At 54.0% G+C, this 20,005-nt stretch overlaps 7 protein-coding genes across 7 annotated transcripts; 3 read left to right on the top strand and 4 right to left on the bottom strand.

Annotated features, from left to right (window-relative positions):
* Positions 1-213: 213 nt before the first annotated feature.
* On the bottom strand, positions 214-1,409 carry COL26b_006004 (uncharacterized protein; the record flags this gene model as incomplete). The annotated part of the gene is made up of 3 exons (XM_053178834.1): positions 214-512; positions 613-1,104; positions 1,157-1,409. 3 exons carry the CDS (start codon positions 1,407-1,409, stop codon positions 214-216), a joined length of 1,044 nt encoding a protein of 347 aa, XP_053037305.1.
* Positions 1,410-3,083: 1,674 nt separating this feature from the next.
* On the bottom strand, positions 3,084-4,013 carry COL26b_006003 (uncharacterized protein; the record flags this gene model as incomplete). Its single annotated transcript, XM_053178833.1, has 1 exon — positions 3,084-4,013. One exon carries the CDS (start codon positions 4,011-4,013, stop codon positions 3,084-3,086), a length of 930 nt encoding a protein of 309 aa, XP_053037304.1.
* Positions 4,014-4,671: 658 nt separating this feature from the next.
* COL26b_006002 (uncharacterized protein) lies at positions 4,672-5,692 on the top strand (the record flags this gene model as incomplete). The annotated part of the gene is made up of 3 exons (XM_053178832.1): positions 4,672-5,284; positions 5,336-5,498; positions 5,545-5,692. The coding sequence occupies 3 exons, from the start codon at positions 4,672-4,674 to the stop codon at positions 5,690-5,692; spliced, it is 924 nt and encodes a 307-aa protein (XP_053037303.1).
* A 3,623-nt stretch (positions 5,693-9,315) lies between these two features.
* On the bottom strand, positions 9,316-12,050 carry COL26b_006001 (uncharacterized protein; the record flags this gene model as incomplete). Its single annotated transcript, XM_053178831.1, has 5 exons — positions 9,316-9,649; positions 9,783-10,042; positions 10,098-10,186; positions 10,238-10,699; positions 10,745-12,050. 5 exons carry the CDS (start codon positions 12,048-12,050, stop codon positions 9,316-9,318), a joined length of 2,451 nt encoding a protein of 816 aa, XP_053037302.1.
* Positions 12,051-13,571: 1,521 nt separating this feature from the next.
* COL26b_006000 (uncharacterized protein) lies at positions 13,572-14,460 on the bottom strand (the record flags this gene model as incomplete). Its single annotated transcript, XM_053178830.1, has 5 exons — positions 13,572-13,693; positions 14,040-14,130; positions 14,191-14,264; positions 14,331-14,368; positions 14,420-14,460. 5 exons carry the CDS (start codon positions 14,458-14,460, stop codon positions 13,572-13,574), a joined length of 366 nt encoding a protein of 121 aa, XP_053037301.1.
* A 499-nt stretch (positions 14,461-14,959) lies between these two features.
* On the top strand, positions 14,960-17,853 carry COL26b_005999 (uncharacterized protein; the record flags this gene model as incomplete). Its single annotated transcript, XM_053178829.1, has 4 exons — positions 14,960-15,319; positions 15,374-16,033; positions 16,080-16,270; positions 16,323-17,853. The coding sequence occupies 4 exons, from the start codon at positions 14,960-14,962 to the stop codon at positions 17,851-17,853; spliced, it is 2,742 nt and encodes a 913-aa protein (XP_053037300.1).
* Positions 17,854-18,730: 877 nt separating this feature from the next.
* COL26b_005998 (uncharacterized protein) lies at positions 18,731-19,987 on the top strand (the record flags this gene model as incomplete). The annotated part of the gene is made up of 3 exons (XM_053178828.1): positions 18,731-18,987; positions 19,073-19,202; positions 19,256-19,987. The coding sequence occupies 3 exons, from the start codon at positions 18,731-18,733 to the stop codon at positions 19,985-19,987; spliced, it is 1,119 nt and encodes a 372-aa protein (XP_053037299.1).
* Between the last annotated feature and the right edge of the window lie 18 nt (positions 19,988-20,005).

Below are 20,005 nucleotides of genomic sequence, written 5' to 3'. Positions count from 1 at the left end.
CACCCTGCATGCCAGCTTGGCGCTATGGCCAACTCATGCTTGAAGCTGGGAGATGTCGTATCCCAAGTAAAGTAGTTGGTAAATATGTATGGATGAATGAAAGTGTCGTTCCTTCGGGTGCAAGTTCCATGGCTTGCTCCTGTGGTTGTGTTGTGTCTTCCCCGAAACACCAGTAACCTGTCCCTCCTATGATTCAAAAGGTTGATCTGCAACTCAAGGCAGATCATCAACATTTAGTAAAACACTCTCCCCCAATGAAGTGAAACCGTCTCGCCCCATTCGTCGCAACAGCTGGGCTGCTCGCGACTTTGCTTTCTCTGCGGTAGAGAGATCGCGGTAGTTGTGGAAGTTCTCCACGAAATTTTTGTTGGGAAACTCGCTGCGCAAAATGTCAAGCACGGCATCGAAGTTGAAAGGCTCGGCCCACGCAAACACTCGTTCGCCTTGGACCTCTGGCAACACAGCGCAGGCAACATGAAGCCTCGCGGTGTCTTCAACATCAACAAAGTGCTCTAGATTCGCCATCAGCTAAGTCGCCACATAATGATGCGAAATAGAACGTACGTGGTGGACTACACGTCAGTTGGTCCATGTTAATTCCGTACCACAGACTTTCGACGAATGATGATGTTGAAGGGTGGCCTTGGTTGATAACATCGAGGCTCCTGCCGAAGTTGCAGCTAGGGAGCACTTTCAAATCATCAGCAAACTCCTCATTGACAAGACTGGCAGAGAAACTACCTGTGTTGACAACCAAGTCTGGACGGCAGCTCTTGTCCTGGTTGTAGAACTTCCAGACAGCCCTCTCCGCTTCAATCTTGCTTGCCGCATAGACGTGCCATGCTTGGTGCGGATGAGGCTTCCCCCACGCAACCGCCACTGACTCAATGTTCCAGCTTGTTGTTGTCACCTCTTCGCCTTTCTGACCAGGCTTGGGTAGAGCCGCTGCAACCGACGAGCTTGTCAAGACGAATCTCTTGACAGTTGGCGATCTGTTGGCTGCTTTGAGGGCATTCATGGCGCCGTTGATGCTGCTCGGAATGACGCTCTCTGGGTCGGGACTCAAGGACACTGGCGAGGCCACGTGGATGACAGCCGAAACGCCTATGCACAAGTCATTAAAAAGCAACCAGACTGTTCTACTCCAAAAACCAACCATCAACAAGAGAATCAAAGGCCCCCTCGTCCTCCAGGTCCGGCAGAGAGGCCAACGTGAAGCAACCTTTCGGGTTGTCCCTCTCCATCAAGTCCTCGACCCAAGCGTACTTTGTCGGATCTCTGACGGTCCCGCGGACATCGAAACCAAGCTGCAGCAGTTGACTGCAGACATGGGAACCGATGAAGCCATTCACACCCGTCACAAGAACAGTAGAGCCCTCTGGAATGCCAAAGCTCCCTTCCGACTGCATGTTGACGTTATTGGCGGTTGGTGATCGTGTGGGCCGGATAGGACGCGGTGGAAGACGTCAAAGGTCTCGAGGTGCAGGAAAGCTGCTCGGTTGCTGTAGATCTTAAGTCGATCATGGCTGTCAAGACCGTCTAGGGTGTCATGAGCCATCCCGGGGAAGACGGCAAGAATGGAAACTGCAATGAAACAGTGGCATGTCAGTTAAAAAACGCCTCAATTCGAAAATTCATTGCAAAGCGATTACTTTTCGTTTCTTTTCGTTTTACCCCGCCACGAGAAATTTTTATTTATTTTGGATGGAGGGGGGGTTTCGTCTTTGACACTTTTGTGACATTTGTCAAGTGGCTTGAAACGCAACTCGCCCAGAAACCGCTGTCGTTGAGTGCCAAGTGGGACTCCTGAAAATCCCCAAGATGGGGGGCTGTGGGCGACCTTTGAATTCTGGCATCGTGTCAAACCCCGCCAACAGGCACAATAAGCCGCGGTGTTTTCTTGACAATTGCCCATGCACGCGATCCAGATCGTCGGTAGCAACGAAAAATCGGGGAAGAATTAATAATTAGAAATCGCAGGTCCGAGACCGTGCACGAATTGGGCAGTTGGCCGGGAAAGTCGAGACACCAAGACGGGAAGCTAGCCAGGATGAGAAACGCGAAACGCAGCAAGACGATCGATAGGAATGACGACGCTGTGATGAACCCCTGGGCAGATCATTTCACTTGGCCAGTTACGAGAATCTCTCTTCGTTCGCGTCTGAGCGCTCGCAAGAAAGAGGCCGCCATTGGAGCGCCTGGCTGCTGTGCCATGGGCTTTTCAAACCTCCAGAGAGGGGAACGGGGTCGAAATCACGACATTTTCCACCTGTGGCGCAGATCCAAAATTGGCTTCAGGTTGATCATCCAATCCTGGTTGACAGAAAAAGTGGTTGTTTGAGTCTAATTGGACAGTAGCGGTTGTCGGGGATCCAAGACGTACACACAAGAAATCGTGACCCTCTTCTTGCAGGGCTAAGGCATGAGCTCGGGCGGGATCTGGCTCAAGACAAGGCATCCTGCATTTCAGCTCGACTCTTGGGGGTTCGACGTGTCTCGATGCGGAACCATGCGCCTTATCTCGGCCTGGGCGCGGGTTCCTGAGACTTGATTGACATGTGAGCTGATCCCACACGTGTGATAGCACCAGGAATCCTTGACTAACACTGAGTCTTGGGACGAACTGAAGTGACGACGGCTCTGCATAAAATTCATCGAGACATGGCACCTTAGCTGTTGTTAACATGCCAATTATGTGCGGTTTCTACTTTCAGAATCGACAGTTCAAGATCAATAGATTGCAATGACCCTTTCGTTAGGGAACTCATTGAGTCTTCTAGAACGCAATTAATCAGTCACCGAACTCAACAATAACTCGGGAACAAACTCTGAAAATAGGGTATTGGAGAAACGTGTCTTGGCTTGAAAACGGCCAAGCTTCTCGGCAAAACCAAACTGGCAAACTACCTCGAAATTGAGCAGACATCAGCGTCAGTCAAATTCGCGCGGGTACGGGTTGCTGTACCTTCAAAACCAAACAAGAAAAGAGATGAAGATCAAAACCAGCCTGTCTATTACTGATACACATTACTATTCGCAACCGATGTTCCCTTTTCACAAGCCACCGTCTCAGACGCGCACATCTACGGCTTCTTGACAAAAGCACTGTCCCTCAGCCAATCTTCCATGCTAGTCACACCGGGATGAACCTTCTTAGCTTCCGCCAAGTTAGCTTTGTAGCCATCGTTCTTGAACCAATCCACCATCACACCAATCTCCGAAACTCCATGCTTCAGCGCCTTGCCAAGCAGTCCAAAAGTCGTGCCAGTGGGAGCGCCCGTGACCTTCTCGAAAGTCTGGCTCAGCTGCGCGTAGGTCAACTCGTCTCCCGCAATTCCGAAAGCCTTCTTGTTCCACGTAGCTGGCTGATGGAAAGCTTCCGCCGCGAAGAAACCAATATCTTTCGTCGCGATCCACTGCAGAGGCTTTTCCTTCATGGTATCGCGTAGCATGGTGAAGAAGACTTTGCCGAAGAAGCCCGGCAGAAGATTGTCCATGAAGATGACTGGCCGGATGATGGTCCATCCCATGGGACTTTTTCCGTTCGCCGTGGAGTCGCGCAGATGATGTTCAATCTGATGTTTTGTGATGAAATGCGGTACCGGAGTGGGATTGCTCCATGACCTCTCGTCGCCGCCACGTTCCACACTACTGTAAACAAAGTGCTGCACGCCGGCCTTGATCGACTCATCTACAAGAGCCTTCCCCTGCCTGGTCTCGTGGTCTGCATTCTTGCTGTTCGTTTGAAGAGCTTGCACGGAAAAAACACCCCACAGAGGAACAGCCCCGGCAGCGGCTTTGGCGGAAGCGAAGAGTGCGGGTGTCGCGTCGAGGTCGCCTTCAACGAGTTTGATGTTCTTGGATTTTGCGGCCAGACTCTTGGCTGAGGCGGATTGGGCGTTTCGTGTTACTGCGAGGAGAAGAAAGTCCGACGGCTGGCGAGCAAGGAGGGCGTTGATGACGGCGCCGCCTTGTTTGCCGGTAGCGCCGGTGATGAGGAGTGCGCGTGACATGTCTTCGGTTCAATGGTACCGAACAGATTTAGAAGACGTGAATGGAAGATGAGAAAATAGTTGGATGTTGATGGAGATGGAAGAAGTCGCACAGTTTGGGCGGCCGTTTCTTCAAATAATGATCACTTGCTAGACATTTCACAACTTATGGTCCACCGAAAATCCCTTCAAAGCTTTTGCACGATTCAGTACACTTTTCCATTGAAATCTCTGAGATGACAAAGTCGGATGGTCTACCACACCGGGTCGGGCTAGTTGTCATTACGGCAGCACTCACGTCGGACATGGTCGGAGGCCGGTGCTCCTGACGGCGGGAGATCCACCCGGCGTCGGCCCGGTCAATCTGCCTACAACCTCTCGCTATTTTCGGTAGTCTTGTTGTCCCGTTTCAGTGCAGGCTCCTTGACGCTGCGTAATCAGATAGATAGGTAATTGGTAATGACCCGGTGTGAACGGGTGCTTTTCGGAGCCCTGACGGACCAACTGATGACATATGCGGCGTCTCGTGTAGGACCAGTTCAACTTGAGAGATCAAGTGATTATCATTTATAAGAGAAAGATATTTAGAGACCAAATAGCATCTTCCTAACAAAGACATTAGTTTCATTAAACAACTTCTTCGATCATCACTTCTCCAACAACTTATCACCCCATCAAAATGACTATCACCGTCGCTTTGGCTGGCATCACCGGCAAATTTGGACGCCTGCTTGCTTCCAAACTCATCCAAAACCCCAATGTTACCCTCCGAGGCTACTGCCGTGACCCCAAGAAGGTCATCGCGGCCTTGGCATCTTCCCCACAAGTTGAACTCTTTCAAGGTGAAGCCTACGACGAGGAAAAGATCCGAAACTTCGTCAAGGGCTCCGACGTCGTCATCTGCGCATACCTTGGCGACGATAAGCTCATGGTCGAGGGGCAGAAAATTCTCATCGATGCATGCGAGTCTGAGGGAGTTCCTAGGTACATCGCCAGCGACTGGGCTCTGGACTATACCAAGCTCGAGCTCGGCGAGCTCTTCCCTAAGGACCCCATGAAGCATGTGAAGGCGTACCTTGAAACCAAGAAGTGCGTCAAGGGCGTTCACATTCTCATCGGGGGCTTCATGGACGCCATCATGAGCCCCTTCTTCTCGGTCATCGACCCTGTCACGCACACGTTCAAGTACTGGGGCGAGGGCACCGAGCCGTGGGAGGGTACCTCTTACGAGAATGCCGCTGAGTACACGGCGGCGGTCGCGACTGATCCTTCTGCTGTTGGTGTACAAAGATGTAAGTCAAGCTGTCTTCTAATTATACGAGCTTCTTCTGATGCCTTCTCAGTCTTGGGAGACAGAAAGACCATCAAAGAAATTGCGGCCTCTTTTGAAAGGGTCTACGGTATTAAGCCGCATATGGTACGCTTGGGTTCGATTGACGATCTCAAGTCCACCATGCACCGCGCCCAGGCCGAGAATCCGTCCGACATTTTCAAGTACATGTCTTTGTAGGTCATCCAGTCGCATGTAATGACAGTCACTAAGCATTATCAGGTTCTACATGTACTACTGGATCAATGGTCGGACGTTTGTTGGACCCGATGTTCAGAATGAAAAGTATCCAAATGTCAAGCCTGTCACGTGGGAGGATTTCATGAAGGCACACAAGCTGGATGAGCTTTCTGGAGTGTTTTCCGCGTAGGAACTGACAAAGAAAGACACTTGGTTGATGACCTACATGGTCGAAGCAGACGAACTGGAATGTTGAGTTTAGGCATTCAACGCTAAGAATAGTCTCCATTTTCCAGATTATTTGTATGTTGGTCCGAATCGCTCAGCTCACTGAACACTGCATGGGTACTCCTCCTTCTCCTCCTTCTTTAGCGCGCCATTCCTGTAGTACAACTCGATCAATGGTGTCCCTAACCCTCTTGTCTTTGGCGCGACTAATTCGATCCCATATCTCGCTGCAATACCCTTGGCGATTTGTTTCATCGTCTTGCCCTTAGCAGGGTCAGCAACGAACTTGTCAATATTCTCGTTGAGATCAACGGAAAGCTTCCTCATCAATCTTTCGGTGCCGACCCGTGGCACGTCTTCAATGAGCTCCTGCAGTATTCCTTGATATCCGGTTTGACCTTTCCAATATTCTTGAGGCTGAAGGTATGTAGGGCGAGTGTGGTAGTGATGCAGCATTAGCGCAAGGTCGTACTCAAAATGTGAGCGAGCTCCTAAATAGCTCCTCGCAGGCGAGAGAAATGACAACCTCCAAAACCAATTGCTGGCGCTCCGGATGATGAACTTGTCAGGTTCTACTCGGGCGCAGCTTTGGGCCATTTCACTGACCACGGCACAAATTGTATGCCAAATGGGCCAGTCACGCTTCCATGCATCTCCTGTAGGGCGCCCCTGGTCATCGAAGAACCTTTCTACACGCACAGGGTGGGCTACCATGCCATAGTCCACGAGGAGCATATGCTGAAATATAGAGCGGGCGGTACGATCGAAGTCTATGTTTGACTTTCCGACTAAGCACATCAAGTCCCTCCAAGTGCTCATTTTCGAGTGATACTGGCCTTGTAGCTCCACATTCGGATGAGTGTCTCCTTGGCTTCCTTTCTGCAACTGAATGTCATAGACTATAATGGACACGGCCCCAAAGAATGGTTTGCTTATGGAAGGCTGACTGAATGGCATTATTTCCTCGAGTCGTCTGCCATGGCAGAATCCAGAATGAAGCTGTTGCATAGCTCGCTTCCATGCCTGGCTTGGTGGTCTTCCTAGCATTGCTGTGTACTCGAATCGTTCAGGGCGAATGGCACTAGACTCCGTTCGCCAAACCTCGTGGCTGTCCCATCTCGGTAGACAGAGTTAGCTCAGTTTCTCGAACTCCAGATCTTCCCATTCATGAAGAGGAGGTAACGGCTTCCCTTCTATAAACGGACTTGAGCTGTCGAGTGCGTTGGTTTCAGGACCTGCTATAGGTTCCAATTGCTTTTCGTCGGTTTCTAACTTTGGATCTTTCAGTTCATGAAGTATCGGCAGGGGTTCCATGACCCCTTCTCCGAACGAAGTCGGGCCATCTTTTTCGGATTCAGTCGGACAGCTGTTTACGTCCGTTTCCAAGGAGCTTTCCGGGCCCGAACAAAAAGAGATCAAATCACCGGACTCTGGCTCCATGATCTTATGAAAATACGCCGCAAAAGGACAGACACGTCAAACTAAAAGTTGAAGTTGATCTGAAGATTGATTGGATTTGACATGAGTACGAAACCCCTGAGGACGCCTATCGTTTTGTTTGCTCTCAAGGTCCCCTCCTACCTCGGCCCATAATGCTCCCTTGAAGCCACTTTCTTTCATGTCCAGGCAGCGCCATCGTTACCCTCCTTCTACTACGATTGCGATTAACTCGTATGATGGAAGGTCCGACGTTTCACCTGGAAATATTGAAGAGTGTCTTCTGTTGATGACTTCGCGGGCTGGTTCAACTCATCCAGCGAAGGGTCTTCTGAGGGTGGAGACCTTCCCATCTCCAACACCACCAACAACAATAAGAAGCGGAAGGTCCTTTCCGCCACTGACGAAAATGCTCATAGCGACACAAGACGGTGGGCTAATGTCTAACTAAAACAAAGCATTATAATCGTCAGAAAGTGATGTTGACGCAATGTGATTTCTGCCCAGTGCTCAGCTTCCTATCAAGGGTGGCTCGTTCTTCCCTAGTGTTTGTAGTGCAATTGAGAACAAATTCCATAATCATGAGCATCTGTCTTACCTCCATCAATTAGCGTCTTCTTTACCGTCCTTGCCTTTGTCGCTATTTCTGTCCGTCATCGTCGTCCATCGTCGTCGTTCATCGTCGTCTATCGTTTATAGGTGGTCCAACCTATCAAGCAGAAGACAGACAAACAAACATCTTTACTTCACATTTGGCGGACAGGCTTCGGCTATCACAGGAACGTTGAATCTCAAGCCACAATCCTTTGAACTACCGCTGAAGAAGACGGACGTCTACTTTCTCTTGGAGAGCTTTTGCAACACAAAGACTTGTGTGACACAGTACCAAGGCTTCCGGCGATATACACACTCCTCAGACATCGACAGAAGAACTGCAACTTTCCAAACAGAAGCCCAAATCTGCAGCATGTTGTCGACCTCACAGGTACCAAACACCACAAAGTCTATCTGTGCAGCATGCGACCTCAGCCAGGCTTTATGACGTCCACATAAGCCTCCTAAAAAGCTGTTTGATTACCTCTACATGTTAAGTGTGTCAACACAAAAGCAATACCTCCTATCGTCCCATCGAGAGTTCTCAGTCAGGCCACATACCATTCTGTCTCAAGAGTACTTAGATGCATCACTCTCCGCCTTTCATTGCTCCGCATACCGGGCGTTTGGTACAGCTTGCAGAGCTTTTGCCAGGCGTCCTCGCCATCAGCATGCCACTCCACCGCCTGGTAACACATTCTCAGCCAAATGACACTGAATCGGCGTAGCCACTCGACCAAAATATCACGTAGTCAGCCAGATCGCACATGATAGACATCGCCGCCGAGCCTCACTGCCTTGAGTCAAACTTGACCACATGCAAAATCCATCAATAAAGCCAACATCATGGACCACACACAGTGAGCTGCACGCAATGCCACTGACCCAAGCCTTCTTACCATTTAGCTAGACTACCATCAAACCAAATCATGAATCACAACGATCAACCTATAAGACCAGGGCCAGACAGCCAGGAAAAGAAGACGAGCCAGCCAAGTCATTGATTAAGCAAGATTCTATTTAGATCATAGACGTAGATTCCCTCCACTCCAATCTTCCAAGCCGCTCATCCCTCGTGTGATCTGTTCTTGACCTCATCCGTATGCAGCCATCTCATCACCATCGAGGGCACTCAACACTGAAACTGTTTGACACTCGACCGTTGTCCGCACAACGTGCCACCCGTCCGTACCCCCCGAGATCTGACGTTTGTGCGCCCAGCCCCTGAATCATATCTGTCGAGAAACCCACCACCTCAGTAGATAAAGCCTCTCCAAGCCAGCACCCCGATCCTTCCTCGTCCGCGTTCAACAGCAACTTCCATCACATCGCCCACACCGCACCGTGCCAACTCTCCCCCCAACATCTGACGAAGCCATGGTAAGCCCCCCCTCCGCCCACCTCACCTCACCCACCTAACACCCCCAGAAACTCCCCCTCATAAACCTCCTCCTCCCACCCTCCCTCACCTCCCACTCCGCCCCGACCACCCGCTCCGTCCCATCCTACTGGACCTGCACCGCCTCCACCACAACCACCCTCCCTGGCCCAGGCCTACCCGCCCTCGCCGCCATCAGCGATGTCTTCACCGCGCTTTACGGCTCCGACCCAATCACCCTGCGCGCCGAGCAGGCCCGCGTTGCGACCTGCAACGGCCTGCTCTTCGGCCTCTGGAACGGACACCCGTACACCGTTACGGAGCCGGAGGGTCTGCGGGCGGAGGTTGCGAGGCGGGATCCGAGGGATGGCGGGGAGTGTCTTGGCCATGCGGATCAGGAGACCGGGGTGGACGATGATTTGAGGCTGAGTTATATGTTTGGGCTCGCGGAGGACTCGTGGGTTAGTGGTGGGTTGACGGAGATTCGGCGGTGTGAGGATTATTAGTAGGCTACGCACCATGCACGTTCACACGGATAGAAGCTCACAGAAGGGAAAAGGCAGATTTTGGAGAAAGTTCACATGTAATTCATATCTAATGATGATACCTCGTCCTGCCACCGCCTCCTTGCCCCGAGGGGTACCGCCGCCCGTTCACCGCGAACGGGACGGGTTTCCTCGAGGGCTGCACGGTCGTGATGGCGTCCCACATCTGGCGGATGCCGGCCCTGCGCGCGGGCAGCATGCTGTACTGCAGACTGTACAAGTTCTTGCGATTAAGCGGGGGCACGAAGCGGCCTGTCAGGAGGCAGAATAGCACCTGCGGGGACAGGTAGTGTTTGCGGATGCGGTTGCCCATTTGGAAGTACTGGTGGAACATTGCGCGGAAGGTGAGGGGGATGGACTGTGTAATCTGTTAGCGAGCGCGGTTGTGAGAGTGAGAGGCAGGGGTTGCTTACCTTGAGGTAGATGACGGACGTGGGTGGTTCGTTGGAAGTATTATTAAGTCTATAATCATGGGTATCTCGAAGTTCAAAACGAATGCCGCCTGTTCATGTTAGTCTGATGGCTTCTCAGTTGGATACGAATGGGATCTCACCTGGAAGTCGTCGAGGGTCTTTGACCCGTAACATCAGCGCGAAAAGGGGAAAGTGGTTTAAACAAGAAAGAAGCGTATCAAAGACGGCTTTGAGGGAGATGATGACCATGCGGGCGATGGCGAAGTTCAGGTAGAACACAACCACCGTTGGCAGGAGGAAGAATAGCAGGGTGAAGAGGATGGTGCCGACAAGCAGTTGGTCCAGGTCGTAGTCGCACGAGTCGATACGGTTACGGAGGACATTGTGCTTCTTGCCGCGGAAGAGGTGGAAGAGCGAGATGAGTATCGTCAGTTGCCAGTGGTAGATGCGGGCGGATGCGAGGTAGAACGAGTAGATGTGGACGGTAAGGGCAGAGAGGAGGTCGGAAAACATGGCGATGGGCATACTGGCGCCGGCGAAGCTTGAGAAGCCGATGAACCAGATGATGTGGGGAAGCACCGGTTGGAGGGTGACGATGCAGTCTGAGACGTTAGTACAGAGCTTTCATCTGATACGGGGAAACATACTGGACCAATAGTCAATGACCCAAAGGAAGAGGTCACCGAGGAACATAGCCAACTCGCTGTTCAGCTTCAATCCGGCAGGCCATCCCATCAACCACGAGATGCTGCGTTGAAGCGCTTGAACCGTGTACTTGCTAAGGAGCTCGCTGATGGCATTGGCGACCCATTCCGCATTATCGATAATGTACGACCCCAGAGCGATGCCAATGATGACGTCGTTGGCGACGAGCCACAGGCTGTTGTAGAACCTTATGTAGTCCGGATGGCTTGTCGTGACGCTCTCCCAGTCGTTTTTGCGCTGTCGCAGCGTCGTGTACTGCATTGGCCAATAGCAGAATTGCTGCAATCGAATTTCCACCTGTTGCGCCGTCGCCGAGATGTCCTTCAACGCCAAGTAGTTGTCCTTCAACCTGAACTCCAAAATCTGAAGCAGAAACTCGGCAACCGCTCTGTGGCCCATGAGCATGTAGACGAAGCCCCACTGTATCAGCGGGAGGAGGTAGAAGATGAAGAGATCCCACACAAAGTTCCGCATCGTTGTCGCTTGTTCCACCACTCGTTCCGAGACACTCAAAGTCCGCTTAGGCCTGGTGCCGATCCGAGAAATGTTCTTCTGCAACAGCTGTTCGAGCTCCCAGGACCAGTTGATCTGGTTCACGATTTTCGGCAGAGCTCTCTCCTTCGGTGACGGGGACCGCTTGACGATGGTGTGTTGCTTCAGCTTTTCCACCAGCTTCCTCTTTTGCTCCTTCTTCTTCAACTCGTGTTTCTCCTCCTCCGCCATATGTTCTGTCGGGGGTAGGCTCGGTGCCTCCTTGTTGCCCAACGCAAGGGAGATGGGGTTCAGCGAGATGTACTGCATCCGGCTGGGGCGCGGTCGGTCGTAGAGGATGATCTGTATGCTTAGAGCTCTGGCGCAAGTGATTCGAGGTGCCTTCGCGTTGGCTGGGGTCGTCGCAACAAACAAGGATGGGTCCAGGACCACCGCATCACTCGGGTTGGTGAGGCCCAAGACATGCATAGCTCCGTGGCCGCATCGCTCGTAGATGCTGTTGACAGGGTGCGGGGAGTTGCGAAAAAGGGTCCCCGCCTTCAGGGCAAATTCGACATGGCCGGCCTGTTGCTTCGTCAATTGGTGTCCATTTCGTCGGTCAAGGTGTTGGAGCGTGCTGACATCGACATCGTCAAGGATGGCTACGACGAAGACGTCTAGGCTCGAGTTCCTCCATCCCACGACAACGCCAGGCAGGTCGGAGCGCTGGATGTCCGTCGGCCAGAATATCCTCATTAATCCATCATTCTCTGGCATGTCAACCACGCGCGCAGCAGCGGGAGGCGACACTTAGAAGGACCCTCGCCGTCGCAACTGTTCCCTGGCTGAGACGCCAGCTCCGGGGGATCTGGGATGCTAGAGGGTGAAGTTGCTGTTAGCTGGGAGCTTCCTTGCGCCGGCGCAACCACACATGTCTCAGGGGCGAGTTTCGGGGGATTCGTCGTACCAGGTCCGACTCCCTCGTGGCCAAGCGTTCCACGGGAATGAAGACGAGGAGGAAGACAAAGGTCAGGAGCGCAAAGCCTTTGGCAGCGCGGGTCTATCGAGAGAGAGCTGGTCAGAGGCGTGTGAAGTTGGGGGCGGCGCAGGGAGGTCCCTACCACGACTCCGTAGTTCCAAGCAAAGATGGCAAGCTCATAGAGGCGAGTAACCAGATCCCATCGGGCGGTGATGTAGCCTGCTACGAAGATCCCAAGGCTGAGAACGGAGAGGGGGTGCATAGAATCGCTATTCCCTTGGGTTGTGCATGCCGAGGCTTGTCGCCAAGCTGATTGCGGTGCGCTTGGGGTTCGGAGGAGGGACTCGAGGCGTCTTGCGGCTGCGGGCTTGCGATTGCGGGGGAGCCAAGAGGGGGGAGCTTTCGAAGGTCGAGGGGCGAGATCGCGAGCTGGATTCGAGCTTGGAGGGGTTTCCGGGTCTTTCAGGGACGAGATATGACGATGTGACCAGTGGAAGACTCGACTCGAGATAGGCTGGTGGTACAGGACAGCCGTGTTTATCGCGCGTTGTCTGGGGAAGGAGAAGGGACTGGACAATTGGAGCGGACGGGGGGTTGGTCCTTGGATGTCGGAGACGGGGTCGGGAGGTGGGCAAGGGACAAGCTTCGCGCGTGGAGAGGAGGCTCGCAAATCGGGGATTGGGCCTGGGTGGTGTGGCCCGGGACGGGAATTGGCAATGTAATTATTGGCGACAGCGGACCGCCTGTTTCCTGCTGTTCCCCTGGTCTTTGCAGCGATGTCCTGCCGCTAGCGAATGCTGTCGTTAGCGGGTCGAACATGCTGAAGCGCTGCGCTGCCGCTCGGTATTGGGCGAGCAGAGGGCGACCCACCGAACTGGACACGGTTTGCTGCGCGGTGTGTGTGGCCTTTTTTTTTTTTTTTTTTTTCCCTTCCCCTCCTTGACACTCCCGCAGAAGCCTGCGACGGCGACAGACACGGGGGGCCGCTAAGGTGACACGGCACAAACCTCAGTGGATTGGGGGCCAGTTGCAAGCTTCACATTGTCTTGACTGGGATGTGGGCGGTCTGGAACCTGGAACAACCCGCCCTGAGCTGCTTCTGGATTGGCCCAAATCTGGTCCCTGCTTTGACGTTTGACGCGATCCGGGACTGGGAACAATGTTTCTTTCCTCCCAGAGACGGACCACGACGGACTCCCAGCTGAGCGACGAGAATGGAAGAAAAATGTGCAATCACGTGGGCCCTCGGAGTCCGCAAGACGCTTCCCGACTGCGGTGCTCTCGTTGGTTGATTTGACGGATTGTCAGTTTCAATATCTTCAGATCTTCTCGCAGTATGCATTGCGTTGATGGAGACCCGGGCTGATCTCAATCTTTGCCGTTGGCAGTGCTGCCAAGTACATTGCAGTGTACCTTTGCAACAGCATAACGATGATGCCACCTGTGAAATGCACTGCCATCATACTTTATTTTCTGTTCAAAGCTCTCCCGTCCACACAGGGGATTCTCTCGGGGAATTCAAGCTTACGCTAAGGTTATCTGTCCAGGGATAACTTAGTCCTGGGCGGCTCACGAATGATGAAATGCAGAGAGACACGGCGGTTGGACGCGTCATGGGGAAGAACGGGGCATATTTTGAGATTGCGGTTCCTACACTGCCACCTTGTGCCCAACAAATGCAACCCTGGAAAACGCCAAACCGACCGCGAGATATGTTGCTAGTTGGATCACGTCCTGCATGAGTGGTCAGATTGGCCTCCCATCACGTAGGAATTGAGATAACTCACATTTGCGGCCCAAGTACGTCGCGTCGCTCTCTTTGCTGTCCTCCCGTGCCTCATCCAGAAGCTTGTCTATTCCGCGTTCCTTCAACGCCACCTGCGAAGTTGCCCACTCAGCTCATGCTGGCCTAGACCACACACAACAGATGGCACTCACCGTCAGGCACTTTTGGTAGTTCTTGAACAAGTCGGCGCACTCATTGTTATCCGTGCCGGTGCCCCTCAGGTACTCTACACCTACGTCAGATATAACTCACAAACAGCCATAGGGGAGCGGGTTATGGGAATAAGACTGACTTTCGCTGTACCATTTCAGGAAGCACGTGTCGTAGCGTCTGTCACCGTTGTCAGTTTGAGCTCTAGAAAGACTTCACCCGGCGACTCACTCCTTGACTTCATTGCATTCGGGTGCTAACGAGGCAGACATGGTGGGTGTTGTGTTACGGATGTCACGGAGAACGTGAGATGAAGTTTAGGGAGGGCGGCGAGAAGTCGAGGCAAAATCGTCACGGCTTTTCCTTAGGCACTCAACTGCGTCACAGCGGCTGCATCCGCTGTAAGTCTGAGGCTCGGTTGAGTGTCAGCACCTTACTCTCGACTTTCTATCTGCCGCATCTCTTGAATTGAGGCCAAAATTGACTCAATGAAGGAAAACTCATGTATTTCGTCTACTTCTCGTAGCCACAATCATTTCAAGAACCTTGGTTCCCCAGCTCTTCCTACCGACCATACACAACTATGCATTTCTACGTCAGTGACAGCTGGATCGCTGCTTACCTCATCCATACGTATCGATAAGACGGTCAGTGGGGCGTACTATCTTATCAGCAAGGGACCTCTCCCAATTGGCATAATTTTTGATCGTCAAACTTCGCAGCCAAAGCCGCGACCAACGCTCACGACACCCCAAGCGTCGCGCCGACACCATGACCTCCCCTCAGGACTTCAAGTCTCTCCAGGAGAAGGTGCAGTCCGCGCTTGTGGCCACCACCCGCTCGGTGAACCGCATCGCCGCCGAGGACCTTGCTTTCCAGCGCGCCGTGAACCCTGGCGTTGGCGACGACCTCGACGCCAAAACCGAGCGCCTCCTCGAGCTTTCCACGACCCTCCTCAAGTCAGCGGCCAGCGTCTGCGGCCTCAACGCGCCCAATCTCGAAGATGCCGACGACATTGATATGCGCTGGCGGAGCGTTGTGGACGTAGTAGACTCGGTACTGGAGAAGGCCGATACCTCGATCGATGAGTACACGGGAGCTATCAAGAGGAAGGATGCGCCCACCGCAGATGTGAGCGCCTTACGACGGATACAGGAGACTTTGGATTGCTAACAACTTGCGCAGGCTTCCCAGGCGAAGAAGGCAAAGACTACCGGAACTGATAAGGTCATCCGGAATGCCAACATCTCGAAACCCCAGCTCAACTTCGATCCCCCTGTCGACAACAATGCGACATGGAAGCCCATTCTCACCGAGAAGCCCCACGCCAAGGTACCGCTTGAGCAAAGTTTGGTATCCAACGAGACGGACGGCTTTGTTACGTATGATTACACCATTTTCTTGCCTTTACTTCACATGGACGAATCCGCACACTCCAAACAGAATAGATCTCGCATAAACAAGCGCCACAAGACAAGAGGTTCAATTAAGAGTATTAACGGGGAGATTAGGTACAAGCACCCGTACGAAACCGAGATCCTCGAAGCGAAATACCCCGACCGCGTCTATCAACAAGCCGAACCGATTCCCTGGCAACCCGTCGACAAGACCGAGGCGACATGGGTCGATACCTTCGAGGGCGTGCTGGAGATGTTGGAGGAGCTCAAGAACGCCAAGGAGATCGCTGTCGACTTGGAACATCACGACTTCAGGACATATGTGGGACTCACATCACTGATGCAGATCAGCACGCGCGAGAAAGACTGGGTTGTCGATACCCTGAAGCCTTGGAGACAGCAGCTCCAGGTTCTTAACCAGGTGTTTGCCGATCCAAACATCGTCAAAGTAAGCTCACCTTCAACTCACATATGGACAGCGCTAACGAGACTAGGTTTTCCACGGCTCCTACATGGACATTATTTGGCTGCAGCGCGACCTCGGGCTGTATGTAAACGGCCTCTTCGACACATTCTATGCTTGCGAAGCTCTCCACTACCCCCAAAGGAGCTTAGCATTCCTGTTGAGCAAGTTTGCCAACTTTGATGCTGATAAGAGATACCAAATGGCCGACTGGCGCATGCGGTAAGTATAGTCTAAGTAAGGGGTTGACGCACACATTACTAACACTAGACAGCCCACTGTCCCCGGAAATGCTTTACTACGCCCGCTCTGACACACATTATCTCCTTTACGTCTATGATAAGGTCCGCAATGAGTTGGTGATGAAGTCCGACCGTGGTAACCCTGGAACCGATTACATCGAGACTGTTCTCCAGAAGTCCAAGAGCCAATCTCTGTCTCGATACGAGGGTGAACACTTTGACCCGGTCTCTGGAAAGGGTCCCAGGGGCTGGTACGGCCTCTTGCTCAAGCACCCAGCGCCCTTCTCAGGCCAGCAGTTTGCCGTCTACAGGGCTGTTTGGGCCTGGAGAGATGAGGTGGCGCGGAGAGAAGACGAAAGCACTGCATACGTGCTCCCCAACGCGATCATTGGCGACATCGCCAAGCGCATGCCGCCTGATGCGAAGGCTTTGCACGCTCTCATCCCCCCCAGTTCCCACATTGCCCGACGAAATGTTACCGACATCTGGGCACGGTACCAAGAAGCGAGAGAGCGCGGTGTGGAGGAGCCGAGTCTGTACCATTTCTTCCGCTCGGATTTGCCGTCTCGCCCAGCCAAGCCATTGGTCGAGACCGCGGTGGATGATGCAGCTGAAGTTGCCGCGGAGCCGGGCCAACTGGCTCAGTCCCAGCTTTTCGGCAACATGGCTTTGAGTTCGGCGTGGGAGGCGACGCCGTCTGCGGCTAACGGTCTCGGAGACTTCGTCATGCTGCCCTGGCAAAAGTTCGTGCAGAACGTAGCAACAACTGAGGCGGCCGCTCAAGAGGATGTCGCCATGGAGGGAGGAGTCGAGGCCGAAGCCAAGGCTGCTGTTCAGCCTGAGGCGCCTCCGGTCGAGGAGGAGTTCACCCTGAAGGCCGGCACGAAGCGCAGGGCCCCGGCGCAAGAGGAGTCAGATGGTAGTGACGACGAATCTGGATCGGAAGAGAGCTCTGTCGACATTGTGCTGGAGCGGGCAGACGGTACGCCCAGCGGCAAGAGGGGCAAGACTATAGAGGGTGACCGCAAGGCGAAGGTCGAACAGAAGAGGGCCGACAAGGTTGCCAGGTACACCGAGGATTACCAGCGTGCCCAAGCCGAGGTCGAGCGTCTTACGAAAGACGTCGCCGAGGATCGGGCATACCCAGTGCAGCTTGAGGAGGCGCAGGGCATCGCCGCTGAGAAGAAGCAGAAGCTGGACAACTACGTCACCGCGCTCGCGAACCGAAAGGCCAAGGCCGAGAAGAAGGCCGCGGCCAAGGCGCGGAAGCAGGAGAAGGCGGAGAGGAAGAAGCAGAAGGAGGCAGAGAAGCTGGCGAAGAAGGCTGCTAAGAAGGCCGCCAAGAGCAAGAGCGAAGGCGAGGGTGATGACGACGAGGAGGAGGAGGCTTTCGACTACGGACAGGCTGCTTCGGTGCTTCACGCGAAGCGGAACGGGGGAGGTGTCAAGAAGGTCGCGAAGCCGGCGTTCGACCCGTACGCCAAGACGGGAGACGATGCGCCGAAGGGGGCCCGCAAGGCGCCGCCTCCGAGGGGTGAAAAGAGCGCGACCTTCAAGAGGTGAGGGGCGGGTGATGATGGTTGCTTGGATTTGCAAATGGGAGAGGTTTAGTGCAGGAAATATTATTAGCATTGCTCTCGGGCAGGTATGCCTCGAGATGCCAAAATCAAAAAGTTGATACCTGTGGGTGCCTTGGAACCCAAAATTGTAAAATCATCAGGATGGTACATTGTCTTATCGCAAGTTTTCCGCGGGGTGCGGAATTCCCTGCCTCCCCGCAGACGCCCTGCCGCAGCCGGGACCCCACGAAAGGGCGTGATGTCAAGATCGGATCTGACATTTCGAGATAGGGTAAACGGATGTCGTCGTATCGATGCCGCTGATGGCTCCGGGATTGGAATCCTTCCCGCATGCGTGCTTACTTGCGTGACGTGCGAAACGTCAAAATGACAATTACCAAGTGCCGCCCGCGCCCTGCGGTGGACGGCTTGCATGCGCGGAGGGCCGATCTTGGTGCCCCCCCGCCCGCCGGTTGTCGGATCCGCGGGGCCTAGCGTGTGTGATAGGGAGCGGGAGACATATTGTGGTGCCGGGTTGAGGACCCTAGATGGCATTTTCCCCTCACGTCACGGTATATAGTCAATGTTTGTATCTCTCTCTCAATTGAATACTCGTTGTTATAAGGCCTCTGTTTCTTGAGCTTTACAGGGAAAGTAGTAGCCTCCGTCTTGCATAACGGCCCGCCCCCACCACCTTGGGCGCCCAAGCTCCCAGAGCTCACCAACTTCCTTGCGTTAACTTCATCACATCTAGATTGTCAACGTCCAACTCCTCATTAGAGCCGTATACTCCCCACAGCTCAATCTTTTTCGTCTTCTTTTCAGTCAATCTCAAGAATCACAAAATACGGCGAGAAATCGAAAAGGGAGGAGCAAGCACCATGTCCGACCCCGCAACAGAGATAAAACGCCCCGCGAACCTGCCCTCGGCGACGCACCACGTCGTCGTCAAGCTCGAGACGATCCACGTGGCACTGCCGGAGGTCGACACGGGCGACCTGACGCACGAGGTCATCGGGTACGAGTACACGCGCCCGTCGGAGCCGCAGGTCGCCGCGGCGCGGGTGTGGCCGGCGAGCATCCTGATCACGACGACGGTGCCGATTAGCAAGGAGACCTTGGGGGAGGCGCCTTATTTGTGGGTTTTTCTTTTCCCGCATTCTTTGACGGGGAGATTGAAAACACGATGGACGAGGTGGATTAGGCTAACTGGTTCATCGCAGAAAATGCATCATCACGGAAACAACGGGCACAAATCACATTGACCTGGAAGAATGCAAGAAGCGCGGCATCACGGTCATGTACTCGCCGCAGGCGACGGTCGAAGCTGTGTCCGAACACGCGCTGGGCTTCGTAAGTCGTCAACCCTCTCATCATCAAGACACCAATGCTCAGTGGAACAACAGTACTTCTCAACCCGCCGCCGCCTCGTGACGCTGCACAACACGATGATGGACCACTCCCCCGCGCACGCGAACCCGTGGCGCACAAAGGGCAGCATGTCCTCGCTCCTCCTCGACGCCGAGGGCCGCCCGCCGCACACGTGCGGCAACGAGGTCGTCGGCATGGTCGGGTACGGGCCGATCGGGCAGCGCATCGCGGGGATGTGCAGGGCGCTGGGGATGCAGGTCCTCGTGGCGGCGCGCAAGGACTCGCCTTCTTCCACCCCCGCTACCACAAACGGCCCCAACACCACCACCAACGGCGATATCGCCCAGCAAAGGACGCCCTTTGAGGAGGTCCTCCGCCGCGCGACGACGCTCTTCATGGTCGTCCCGCTCACGCCGGAGACGAAGAACCTCATCGGGGCGGCGGAGCTGGCGCTGATGAAGCCGGACGCGATTATCGTCAACGTGGGCCGCGGCGGGACGGTGGACGAGAGGGCGCTGCTGGAGGCGCTGAAGGAGGGGCGGCTGTACGGCGCCGCGACGGACGTGTACGAGGTCGAGCCGGCGGGCAGCGGGGCGGATAGCGTGCTGCTTGGGGAGGAGGCGCGAGGGGTGAATCTGACGCTGAGTCCGCATCTGGCGTGGTGTGCGGACCAGACGCGGGTGAATATCAGGAGGGTTGTGGGGGAGAATTTGAGGGCGTTTGTGAGGGGGGAGAAGGGGCCGAATGTGGTTCTTGATATGAGGTAGAGATGGCGATGAAAGAGA

This window comes from Colletotrichum chrysophilum (assembly GCF_026319265.1).
Source record: "Colletotrichum chrysophilum strain AFK26 chromosome Unknown scaffold_42, whole genome shotgun sequence".
Lineage (NCBI taxonomy): Eukaryota > Fungi > Ascomycota > Sordariomycetes > Glomerellales > Glomerellaceae > Colletotrichum > Colletotrichum chrysophilum.
Note: the sequence above shows the minus strand (reverse complement) of the source record. Positions and strands in the feature narration are given on the sequence as shown.